We start from the raw sequence: 13306 nt of genomic DNA, 5'->3' as shown, positions 1-13306 counted from the left end.
GCTGGTTGATAGTTCCAGAACTTTGCAGGTTGCGATGGCAAACAAAATGGTTGCTATGGAGGATTTTTACAGTGGATATCAAGTTTCTAACTTGCATGGCTGGGCAGATGACAGTGGATCTGTAAAAGTAGTAGTGCATTGCTAGGTAACGATGGAAACGATGGCACTTTTTAGGAATGTGGCCATGTGTATGTTGTCTAGCATATCATGGGCAGGATAGACTAGCAAAGGGAATATCCAAACCGCCCCATTTTATAATCATATTTAACATAACAGACTGTAAACATCACATGACACAATAATATTAACAGATCAGAACAACAAGATCAAGCGCTACCACTATCTCTTCAGGAAAAATACATTTTATTTGTCACATGCTGTCACGTTCTGACCTTAGTTATTTTGTTATGTCTTTGTTTAGTATGGTCAGGGCGTGAGTTGGGTGGATTGTCTATGTTCCTTTTTCTATGATTTGGGATTTCTGTGTTTGGCCTGGTATGGTTCTCAATCAGAGGCAGCTGTCAATCGTTGTCCCTGATTGAGAATCATACTTAGGTAGCCTGGTTTCACTTTTGAGTTGTGGGTGATTATTTTCCGTGTGAGTGTTTGTGCCACACGGGACTGTTTCGTTTGTTTCGGTATTTCACGTTGTTATTTTGTAGTTTAATGTTCTTGTAAATAAAGTAACGTTATGGACACTTAACACACTGCACATTGGTCCGATCTCTCCTACTCCTCCTCGTCAGAAGAAGAGGACAGGCGTTACACATGCTTCGTAAACAACAAGTGTTGACTAACACTGAAATGCTTATTTACAGGCTCTTACCAACAGTGCAGAGAGAAAGAAAATAGAAATTGTAGAAAAAGAATAATACCACAAGGAATAAATACACAATGCGTGACGATAACTTTGCTATATACATGGGGCACCAGTACCGAGTCGATGTGGAGGGGTACGAGGTAATTGAGGAGGAGATATTGTACTGTTATGTGGAGGGAGCTAGCGCACAAGCATTTCCCTGCACCTTTATACTTACTGTAATAGTGTACAGTGCATTCGGAAAGTATTCAGACCACTTGACTTTTTACACATTTTGTTACGTTACAGCCTTATTCTAAAATGTATTACATTGTTTTTTCCTTATCAATCTACACACAATACCCCATAATGACAAAGCAAAAACTGTTTTATGGAACTGTTTACTAATTTCTTCGAAATAAAAAACTGAAATACCTCATTTACATAACTATTCAGACCCTTTACTCAGTACTTTGTTGAAGCACCTTTGGCAGTGATTACAACCTCGAGTCTTCTTGGGTATGATGCTACAAGCTTGTCACAGCTGTATTTGGGGAGTTTCTCCCATTCTTCTCTGCAAGTCCTCTCAAGGTTGGATGGGGAGCGTCGCTGCCCATCCAACCAGCCTACATAGAGCAGCTGCCTATCAGAAGAAGCAACCCCCCATACTCTCTATCTGTTTCAGGAAACTAGTCTTGTTACCTGAATGTGTATCATTGTCATTGAGAGTCAGGTCTGATGCTATCATTCATCCCAAGGGCCCTCCACAGCTGATAAATGGCTGATTACTGAGTGTATAATAGGTGTAATGAACAGAGAGCCTGTACTTTGCCACTCTATCTCTCTCAATATGTTCTTTAGGAGAGCTTTTTGCCACACGACTCCTAAACGACTCTTAAAGTATCCCAATGCTCCTCGTTTAATCAAGCCCTCAGCTGGTAAATGACTTTTCAATAGGCACCATGAAATGCTCTCCTGAGCCAAGAGACTTGGCTCGGCGCAGAGCCGGCCCTGCCAGCGATACACTGCCACTATTATCCTGCTATGACGCACCGGGCAGGGATAGTTCAAGTGAATAGGAAATAGTGTTGCATTGAAAAGGACCCATTAAGCCATAATGATGCGAGTCCACAGCACCTGGAGTCAGCCGCTGCCACTGCCGCGGCAAAGTAATGACAGAGGCCCTGTCGATAGCACAGCCACATCCACTTGCTCTAGAGCAGCCAACCCAAGGCAAGGCTAATATCCAAGTCAACAGGTTTTGCTCGATAACTTCCTTATATGAGGAATGAGCAGCCAGTGAGGTTGAGGAGGAGAGAGGGAGGTATGGGTAATACAGCAGGTACATTAACCCCATAAACTTGGTGTCAAGAGCATTGCAGGGTGGGAGACAGGCAGGCAGGGGGAGTTTAGTGAGGATGCACCACACCACAGACTCTGGCCGGCAGCCTCCCAGAGAGAGTGACAGTGAAGGGGATTACCCAGACATCCCTCTCAGGAGGCCACTGCTGACAGGTCACTTCTGCCATGTGTGTGCTCCCTAATATTACAGGACATACTGTGCAGCAGGCAAACTACCAATAACACTGGCTGCTGAGAGAGAAACAGCCCATCAGTTGTTTCAAATAGAAACGCCTCGAAAATGTCTTAGACGTTAAATGTCCACAGACAATAACATTGGAGACAATTTTGAGGTGTTTTATTAATAATGTCATAATTGCAAAGAAATGTTTTCATTGTGTGCCTACACTGTAATTGCACTGTATTAGTAAGGACAAGTCTTATTGTGAAGTGGGGCTTTGGGCAGAAGATACTGCCAGGCCATTGTGGTGTTTGTTTTTTATCTCTAATTGGCCTTCACCCACATACTCCACAGAAGGTTTTTCATCCAATAATCAGAGCAATATTTTCTCCTTAAAATGAAAAGTCCTTCAATAATAGGAGCTTCCCAGAAGTAGCCTACACAAGAGTGGAATTTCAGGCCTAAAATAACAAAGCTTGGCCTTCTATGGATTGTTAGGGAGGGCTAAAGCAATGCAATTACATTTCAAATGAAGAAGATTAAGGTTACTCTCTGGGTGAGTCAGGATGAAGTGATTAAATCATTTGTCCATCTTTTTATCCAAAATGAAATGGTGACTCCTCTCTTGCAATTTCTGGATGAGCCCATTTAAAGGTACCTGAAATACTTCAACTTGTGATTGAATAGGTCCCCACACAGTCAGAGGTACTGACACCAGAGCCGATGGATTGTTGATTGCGCGATGGCAGCCATTGACAACCACCTCTCTCTCTCCCTCTCTCCCTCTCTCTCTCAACAGACAATGAGCAGTCGCTTTTTCCCCCATGAAGTGATCCTCACAGATGCTGTCCTCAGTCTGGACGAGGACTCGGTCTTGTCGACTAATGAGGTAGGAGGATTAGTTATCATTCCCTCTCTGTCTCCCTATTCTACCTGGGGCTTTAACATTCAAAGACCAGAATCAATCAACCTTCATCTAGCAATGTTTATGTAGTGTCTTGCCCCTCCACACTTTATTGTGAGAACTTGAAAATACCTGTGAGGGGAGTCTGATTTCATTCTCTGATTTAATTTGATTATCGGAAAAAGAACCAGGCAGGTTTAAACAGAGAGCTGGCCAGGTTGAACAGAGTCCCACGTCTGTGTGTGAAAATAAGCCAACAATTAACATTGTATGATCAGCTACAGCATTTCCTTTCTCTTTTATCTGACATTGACATCCACAACGGCACCAACTGGTGAGATTTAGCAGCAACTTGAAGAAGTGACAGAACTTCCAGACAGTTTCTTGAAAGTATTCCTTCTCCCAGGGGTGTGGAGATGTACACCAACTGACTTCCTTCATCTTCAAAGCAACTCCATGTTTTGTTTGTAGTCTGTTGTTATGCAGAGTGCCGTGTTGCTGCCCTTGTTGTAATGCTATGCTCTGTTTCTGGGCCAGCATTTTGGTCCTGTTAATTCTCATTTCTGCTATTCAATTAGTCCCTGTATAATATTTGCACATTGCAGAATCAGCAAAGCGCTAAAGCTCTTTTTAATTGCTCGTTCCCATTAATGTTACTCCGTTAGAGAATGGCCTAATGGAGCAACTCAAAGTTGGGAATTTCAAAATAAGTGCTCTGGTCTAACGTTTAAACTGGCACTGAGGCCCAGGCCGCACTCTACATTGAAAGTCACTGGTATCATGAGCTACTGTAGAAGAAATCAGTCAAGACAGAGGGAGGTGAAGCAAGGTGACAGGTTATATTAGTAGATCAAGTGTGTGGTCCAGGTGGATGCCCACACTTCACACTAATCATTCACAGTAGAGAGAATTCTATCCTCTCTAACAAGTACATCTCTAAACCCACAGGGATGTCTTGCCTCATCTGATAAATTCCACCCCTATGTTTCTCCATTAAACGGTATCAGTGAAATGGTCTGGTACCTGTCTCCGAGTGTCTCTTCCCCTGTGTATGTTACATTACAGGATAATATTGATGGGGTCATTTCAACACCCCTTGTCCATAAGAGACACTTGAGGGGGGGACCCCATTGGAGTTAATTTGTCAAGCATAGCTTAATAACTAATTCACTTCTCGTGGTCGGGACGGATTGATTGCCCCTCTAAAGGGGGAAAAAAGTATTTAAGATTCCTGTTAAGTCTTGTTATTGCGTCACTCACTGGAAACTGCCAAATATCTCAAATGAGGGCATTTTCCTCCCAATGTTTTCGTTATCTGGATGTAGTTAGCGAAAGGATCTTCCCATGCTGTGAAATGCAAATTCGGTGACCATGGTGCCAATTCAAAAAACATGTATTCACCATCTGTCCTGGAATGAGAAACTAATGAATGCCCAAGTTGTTTCAAGCAATCAGAAGGTTTGTGAAACCTATTACCTCTCCGGCATGCTAGTCTCTGCGAAGATCATTAGACTGTCAAACCATGAAGTCACAGTTTGATTAAGCTTCATGTCTTGGAAAAGGAAAAGCACTAGTGGCTCATTTTGCTGGCAGTTGTAAAAAATAAAAAATAAATAACTAAATGAACCAAAGCAGCAGTTGCCTCTGTGTGAAGATTATGTTCGCTCTTTTTTAATCAAAAGTTTAAAACGTGTGGAGAATTATTTTGGCTGAGCCCTTGGAAATGTTGACATTGTTTGTGTCTGACACAATGTACAAGTTGTATTTGGAGTGGTTTATCTTGTTCCAAATATTAAACTTGTTAAATTATGCTCATTAGGAAATCCATTGTTTTCTGCATCAAATTAGAGTCTAGGTGGTTGAGTCACTATAGTTGTTTTCTGCATCTGCTGCTCTCTCTTCTAAGCACATGCTGTATTACTTCTGTGTGAATCAATAACATTTCTGCTGTAAATCAAAGTGAGAAAAGATTCTGCTTTGGGAAACTTCAAAACTGACCAACATGTCAGTGTAATGATTGTTCCACATGTATTTGCCTCATACCTTTTTGACACATGGTGGACAGACAGACAGACAGACAGACAGACAGACAGACAGACAGACAGACAGACAGACAGACAGACAGACAGACAGACAGACAGACAGACAGACAGACAGACAGACAGACAGACAGACAGACAGACAGACAGACAGACAGACAGACAGACAGACAGACAGACAGACAGACAGACAGACAGACAGACAGACAGACAGACAGACAGACAGACAGACAGACAGACAGACAGACAGACAGACAGACAGACAGACAGACATAGTAGGCTATGTTTCTCTTTTTGGTGTAATTCACCCCATCCATTACCTCCATTAACATTTTGACATTTACATTTGAGTCATTTAGGTCTTAGCAGAGCGACTTCAAATGTGTGCATTCATCTTAAGATAACTGGGTAAGACAACCACAAATCACAGTCGTAGCAAGTACATTTTCTCTCAATAATGTAGTTATCAGCAGAGTCATTGCTAGTAGGAAAAGCTAGCATTAAGTTAAGAGCCACAACAAGACTTTAATTAAGATGTTTCATGCAGGTGAAATGTAAAAGGTTTATAGCCAATATTCACCTTTCAGCTATCCAAAACGGAAGATGTCAGTGAGTAAAGACCCAATCCTTAGTGTATTCTGAGTCTCTGTGTGTAAAAGACCTGCAATGTATTATTCATCTATTTTATATTTTATTAATTGCAGCAAATCAATTTCACCTCTGCCTTGCAAGAGGATCCACTTACATTTTATAGTGGTACAAGATTAAAGAACTAATGCTACAAAAGTTTTATGAGGATATTTCAGGGGGGAAAAGGAAGAGCCCTCTGTCAGAAATTCAAAAACCAGTCACAGCAAATCCCTCATCTGCTTAATAATCTGTCTCAATAATTGCCCTTTAAACATTGAAAGCATTTTAATTGAAACGAACTGAAATGTGAGCAAGTATAGCACTTTTAATGGGACTTTTCATATTACAATAACTATATGGAACAGTGACTGAACATAATTCATAATTGCATTGTTTCAACTCATTAATCACATGATTAAGCTTTAAGAGAGAATGCGGTGTGGAATATGAATGTTCCTATCATGACACTGTCTGGCTGCCCATGAGAAAGCAGGGCACATATAACCGTAAAACAGTCAGCTTGTCAAATGTTCTCCAGGGATCCAGTGGAATATCATATCAAAGGTAGATATGACTGCATGGAAACATGCACTAGGACATGATCTTGGTCATTTAACAAGATCTATCAATGTCTGAAATTGACTTTACTTTCAGTTCATACTAGAGAAGTCATCCTACTGTATACGCTAGAAACCAAATGCTGAGTCTGTCTTTCCTATACGACTATACTTTTATCTCATTTAATAACATATCACATCAAATGGCACAGGTAAATGATATGCCAGTAGAGATTTGTGATGGATCTGTTTGTAGACTCCTCAGAACCCATATTCAGAAACCATCTTATGTATTACATGGGATCAATGTATGTTGCCCTTGGAAAGGCTTTCTGCACGCATACGGTAGCATTCTCCCTCTGCGCCTGTCATTTTTCTTCCTCCCTATTTCCAATCCATAATTAACTAAGACACATTATGAATGGGCCAAATCACAGTCTGTCACAAATGATGCGAGGCACAATCAGGGCATTATAGGAGCGTAATTCCTGAAGGCAAATTATTTGCATGATATCATAAATCCTGTGCTGAGGTAATGGCTAACACAGCAATTAATCAAAGGCTACATTAAGAGAGATGTTTCCAACCTTTTCCTCAGATTTGTAGTCTCATTGCTTCATAATTATGCGCACACATCATGACAGAAGCTGAGAGATGTTTGGTTGTTTTAGGGGACTATCCATTTTTTAGGCTCTGCTCTCTGTAGCATTTTGGAAATTAATGTCGCGCTGTGCCCACAGCAAGGTAGAGTCAGCATGTGTATTATACTATGTGGTGTTCTTCACATTCTCTTGACCTGAGTGACTGTTTGTACCTGAGAAGAACAATTTTGGAATTCCATCTACTCTTTTGCTACATTGTACTGCAGTTGTTGTTGCTCATCTAATGCATAAGTAAATCTGTCTATAAGGGATTTTCTAAGATGTTTTCCTTTCCTCTGAACCTCAGGTTGACTTTGCCTTCATTGTCTGGCACAGTTTCCCAGACAGAATTGTGGGCTACCCAGCACGCAGCCATTACTGGGATGGCAGCAAATCAAGATGGGGCTACACCTCCAAGTGGACTAATGAGTACTCCATGGTGCTCACAGGGGCTGCATTCTATCACAGGTACAGTCACTTCCCCTGCCTGCTCTCTATGAGTGGTGTAGGGGCCATGATATTAGCTCAGGGAGGGGATGCAGATGGCAGGGAGAAAAACAGTCCAAGCGGTAAGACACAATTTACTTTGAGCACATGCGAGGTGACTATAAAAAGCCCTAAGACATATTGGGGCCTGTTAACATCCTCCCACTGTATAGCAGCAACTCTGTGAGCTCTTTCTCCTGCACTTGTCACTTACTCTTATCACAGATGGGTGTGATCAGGTTTGTATTGTTCTGTACCAGCAGACAAGTTGCCACAGACAGACTGCAATACTGGTACACATATTGTGTTTTATTCAGGAGTAGTCTACTTCCTTCAGTACAGTAAGTGCCATTTAGAAAACTCATCTGACTTCCTCACACCGCTGACATTTGTTGCACATAAGCTTTAATAGAAAAGGAAATAAAGTATTATGTTTCTTCCTTCCTTTTTCCGTGAAAGATTTGATTGTGAAATGCAATGCATCATCAAAATGAATAGAAAGTATTAAGCCATGCAGCAAATTGAATTGGGAAGTCTTTTCCTCTCATGAGAGATTTGAAGTCATGTCTTTCCGGGCAGTTGCAGATAGACAGCTCTCCTAGTCATTTTTCATTGTTCTATTGTGTGTTTTCAAAATGCCTCTATTATTCAGGACTCAAGGCTCTCAACAGGCTGTCTACTGAGGCATTGTGCTAATAATCAAGTGACAAGTGTTTCTACCAGATATCCACCAGTAGAAAGTGTAGAATAATTCTATCAGATCAACGCAATTAACAAATCAGTGTCCTTGATTAGATTGCTACTTTTCCTATCCAAAAGTATCAACATGAACAAAGCTGAATATAATAGTCAGATCAGAAAAAGGACAACGTTGACAAGATCACTGATAACAACATCACATAGATCAATAGCTTCTCAGAGAGGGAGAGGCCCAGCCTGGACTCACAGTTTGTCTCAAAGGGTCTTGTTCTCATCTTTCCTGCATGGATGAGACAGACAAACGGTGCTGACGGCAGACCTTGGCTGCGACACCTCACCTTCACTAGGCTGACAGTGATGTACCGCTCGGCTCGGCAGTTGGGCAAGGCACTGATGCCGCAGAGGCCAAGAGCCTAGTGGGGCTCCGGAGGAGGAGTAGGAGAGGGGGAAAAATAAAACATGAATTTGTCTTCTTGGGGGAGATGAGGCATGAGTCTGAAGCCTCTGGATCTAAACAGAGTGACTCCCTAACTTAACTGAAGCCCATGTGTCACCACAGACAAGAAGTGATGCAGTTGATCCTATGTCAGCCATACAGCCAGGGCCCCCAACTTAATAAACATATGGGGAAATGAGACATGACACAATCAGGGTCGAAGTAGGGAGAAGTAACTTACTCTGAGAAATTGGGTGTTGTCAGGCAGGTGGATGAGGTCACTGGGGAGGGTGGCTCTTATGAAGGCTTCTGGGGGGTTCACTCCCCTCATTCTGTCAGATGTATCCACCAGACAGATTACCACCCATATTCTGTGACTCAGTGAATAGAAAACAATAATGGCACTATCCAGAGAAATGGTGAACATTCAGGAAATGGCACTGAAAATAGAATTAGGGACATTTGATTTCCTTAATATGCAGTATGTCTATAGCTAGTTTTCCATCCAATTGACAACTGATTTTCATGGGAATATTCTAAAATCCGCGTAAAAACAATATGCGCATTTTCCCACCAAAGATGTTTCCATCAAATTGATTTGTTGTGGATAAAAGACTGTGCAAGATTTAAATTCCCAAATACCAAATAAAAAATACAAGTTAAAAGGGTGTATGAGTTGATATACAGTATAAAATGACACAAGATTCAAGACTTCTTGCTTTTCAGCAAAAATGATTGTACTGAATTCTTGCCACCAACAAAGTGTTGAATATTTGGGGCATACAACCATCGCAGCTCTGCAGATTTTGTTGCGAGGATACAGAATCAATAGACCATTTGTTCTGGTATTGCCCTCAGGAAGCCTGTTTCTGTTCTCATTTTCAGGAATGGCTGAAAAAGCAGGACATTAATATAAAATTGACAATAGAAATAGCATTGTTGGGAGATTTGGAGAGGCCTGGTCAGTGAATTACTAATATACTAATACTCTTAGTAAAAGTATTTATCTTCAACTCGCAATCTGTGGTTTATATTTGCTTAGATAGATTCTAATTGTTTATCAAACATCACAGCATAGTTGAAAGATATATGGCTGGTAGAAATCCGAAGGGGATGGCCAGCAGAGATAGGTGGGATGGGCTGAGGGAAGATGAGGGTTAAGATGTGGAACTGGAGACAAGTGGGAGTGAACTTTCTGGGCGGTGAGATAGAATAATGGTCAAAGATTAAAGTCAAAATAAACCAAACAAAAAGAAGTTTAACTGACACTGAAAATGAACGATGTTACATCCAATGCCTGTTTGCCTGAGGCTGATGCTACGTAAGCGATTGTACGCGCGTACACATCCATACACACGGACACATACACACATGTAAATAGTGCCACACGTGCACTCAATCGTATTCAGTTGGCCTTGCTGATTAGATTATTGTTGTCCTTCAGGTCCTTTTTTTGCATTGTTGTTTTCTGTTTTCTTTTGATTTTCTCTTTTTGTTGGTTGTTGGCGCATTAGGTGGGTGGTGGTTGTGGTTGGGTTGAAGGGGGACCGTGGCTTAGGGGGGATGGGATGGCGAGGGTCTTGGATGGTTGAGGGTCAGCTCTCGAGGGGAACTGTGGGGGGGGTTCTTGGATAGTTGGTGACCTGGCGGTTGGGAGCTTGGGGCCGGTGGCCGAGAGGTTGCTGGTTCCGGTCCCAGTTTCTAATGGGTGGAGGATCTGTCCTTGTTGCCCTTGGGCGGGGCACTTGACCCTGTTTGCTCCTGTGGGTTGCTCTGAATGTGTCACACTGGTAACAATGATTCGGGAGACAGGAGACAGGTAATAGTTTTTTTTATTACGCCCCAAGTTATGGCGTGCCATGTAAGAAATACACATGCTCACAATGATTAACACACAGGACAAGACCCCTAATCATCTGCGCAATCCACAAGGGCACAAAATCCCAAAACATACAGCACAGGTACTCACACGCACCAACGGACATTGAACAATAATGGACGGCCCAATGGAAACCAAAGGGCGCATATATACAAATACTAATCAGTGGGAATAGGGGACAGGTGTGCATGATGAAAGTTCCGGAGAGATCCTTGACAGGGAGTGTCTGCTGGATGACTGAATGTAATGTAATGTTGAGCAGTAAATGGGTTTCCATTTTCTCACAAAAGTATTTGCATTATATAGCGAGTATGCCCACTCTGGTATTGGCACATGCTCTCGAGACAGCAGCTGGCAGATACAATGCGGGTATTACCTACATGAAGAGGTTATTATGGACAAAAGAGCTAGATTATTTTATTGGTCAAACGGCAGTCAAGCATCGATGATCATGTCACCAGAATAAAACCATCTATATTTATTGAAAGGAGCATCAAGCTCATAACCTTGTGAAGTTCGTCATAACTTATTTAATCTGTAGCCTAATAAACCGCATGCTTTCTGGATGAGTCGTAGTGGGAGGACCACACAACATGTTATCTCATGACTCCAATATGATGGTTTTTATATAGATATTTGCGCATAAAAGCAGTTCCACCAACATTTCTTGCATCGTTAGTATTACCAACACAAAAAGATCCCACCTTGTCTAACGTATTTTGTTTTGTCAACATTTGAAAAGTTTACCGACACATTTTCTGTTTCCATAAAGACTCATTAAAAATAAAAAAAATCCTGGATCCATCTCGCTTCCTCTCTGTGTTCCTAGGTATTATCACTACCTGTACACTCACTACTTGCCAACCAGCCTTCTCACCATGGTGGATCAGATGGCCAACTGTGAGGACATCCTCATGAACTTCCTGGTTTCTGCTGTCACTAAGCTCCCACCTATTAAAGTCACCCAGAAGAAGCAGTACAAGGAAACCATGATGCAGCAGGTACAGTATGTTTCTTTGGTAACTGTATGTGTGTGGTGCCGTCCGTCAAACCATGTTTGCCCAGCATATATCATTCACCAACAGCCACTTTCAATGGAAGCCACAGGCTCATATCCGGTATCCAGTGCTTGGGACAGGGCCCATTCTCAAGTTGTCTGAAATGGGCCTATAATTGCAGCCATGAGAGCGGAGGGGTGCAGGATTGCAGATCGGTTCACTCAGGAGCATCCAGAGAGAGGTGGAGGAGGAGGGAGGAGGTTGCAGCATGCTGACAGTCTCCCTCTGTGATTCCCTGTTTCGGTGTGTGTGTGTGTGTGTGGGCTGGGCCGGGGCCGGCCCACGGCAGGTCTGATTGATGGCCCAGCTTCCGGCAGCACGATGACTCGGCACTATCGGCCATATGATCGTCTTAATTGTGTAGGCAGCAGCGTACCAGTGCTGGATTTACTCCCATCTCTTTCCATACATAGTATCTTAAGGCCCTTTCCCTTTCCAGGACAATTGTTCCACTGCAGTCAGGGCTGTAAGATGTGTTGCCTTGCACAAGATCACACAGGAAAGTGGGGAAGTTTGGTGGAGATTATGGAGATTTTGGCCAACACTTTATCAGTTGAATGGGAGTTAAAAGGCAGAAAAATACAACCTTTTTTAGATGTAGTTTGTTTTGTGTGTATGTATAGAGTAGATATGAGCTGCTTCAGGCAACACAGCTCTAATGTACCATTCTCCTCCCAATATATGTTTCTGCTTTTACACTGAAGCAGTCAGTGAGTCTTATGGTTGGCGTGCTGAACTGACATATTTCCTCTGTCTGTACACAGGGTTCTAAGACGTCCCGGTGGGCCGATCCGGACCACTTTTCCCAGAGACAGACCTGTATGAACTCATTCAGCGGCTGGTTTGGGTTCATGCCTCTGCTGCACTCCCAGATGAGACTGGACCCTGTGCTTTTCAAGGACCAGGTCTCCATCCTGAGGAAGAAGTACAGGGACATTGAGAGGCTGTGAAACCCCCCCCACACACACACACACACACACACACACACACACACACACACACACACACACACACACACACACACACACACACACACACACACACACACACACACACACACACACACACACACACACACACACAGAAGAGACTTGAGTGGTGTGGGTTTGGGACAAATCTCCCTCCCATATGCAAGTGAAAAGAACTGCCTTTTTGTAACCAGCCTGTTCAGTCAGTCAGATTGTCCGAATGATACGTGAAATCTCTACAGAGTAATTTATTATGAAATATGCAACACCAGGACCGTTCTCCAGAGGTGATGGTCTTGGCTATTGAAGATGATTCAGAACTCTGGTTGGTTCAGCTCTCTCCATGTCAGTGAGTTGGACTGTGTCGATGTTGTCGTCATTGTTGTCAAAAGAGGAATATCGCAACTTTTCACACGCTTCAACTCCAGACTGATTGTCGTTGTCACGTCCTTCCTCTGATAGAGCAGACCGGGAAGTGAGGTCACAAACGCCTGTACAATGTGTACTCCAGTTTGGTTTCAGATCTTTTCTGTGGCAGTGTGTCTTATACAGAAATTAACTCAGTGCATTGTGTCTTTCCTCCATGAGATCTATAAAGTTTATATCTCTTACATTGTATCTGTTGCTTTCCATTATTCATTTTTGGGGCTTATTTGACTTTCATTTTGGAATTGTTTTATTTTTGGTT

The 13306-nt window shown here is 42.5% G+C and overlaps 1 protein-coding gene across 1 annotated transcript in view; it reads left to right on the top strand.

Annotated features, from left to right (window-relative positions):
- Window positions 1-12699, top strand: part of LOC115107751 (exostosin-1-like) — a 306697-nt gene extending 293998 nt beyond the window's left edge. Inside the window, exons 9-12 of the mRNA XM_029631363.2 lie at window positions 3121-3210; window positions 7400-7560; window positions 11422-11593; window positions 12415-12699. Of these exons, the coding sequence (XP_029487223.1) occupies window positions 3121-3210; window positions 7400-7560; window positions 11422-11593; window positions 12415-12600 (609 nt within the window). The 3' untranslated portion in view covers window positions 12601-12699. The remainder of the gene's footprint in view (window positions 1-3120; window positions 3211-7399; window positions 7561-11421; window positions 11594-12414) is intronic.
- Window positions 12700-13306: the final 607 nt, after the last annotated feature.

Source organism: Oncorhynchus nerka, linkage group LG24 (assembly GCF_034236695.1).
Source record: "Oncorhynchus nerka isolate Pitt River linkage group LG24, Oner_Uvic_2.0, whole genome shotgun sequence".
NCBI lineage: Eukaryota > Metazoa > Chordata > Actinopteri > Salmoniformes > Salmonidae > Oncorhynchus > Oncorhynchus nerka.
The sequence above is the reverse complement of the archived record's forward strand: the minus strand, read 5'-3'. Positions and strand labels throughout refer to the sequence as shown.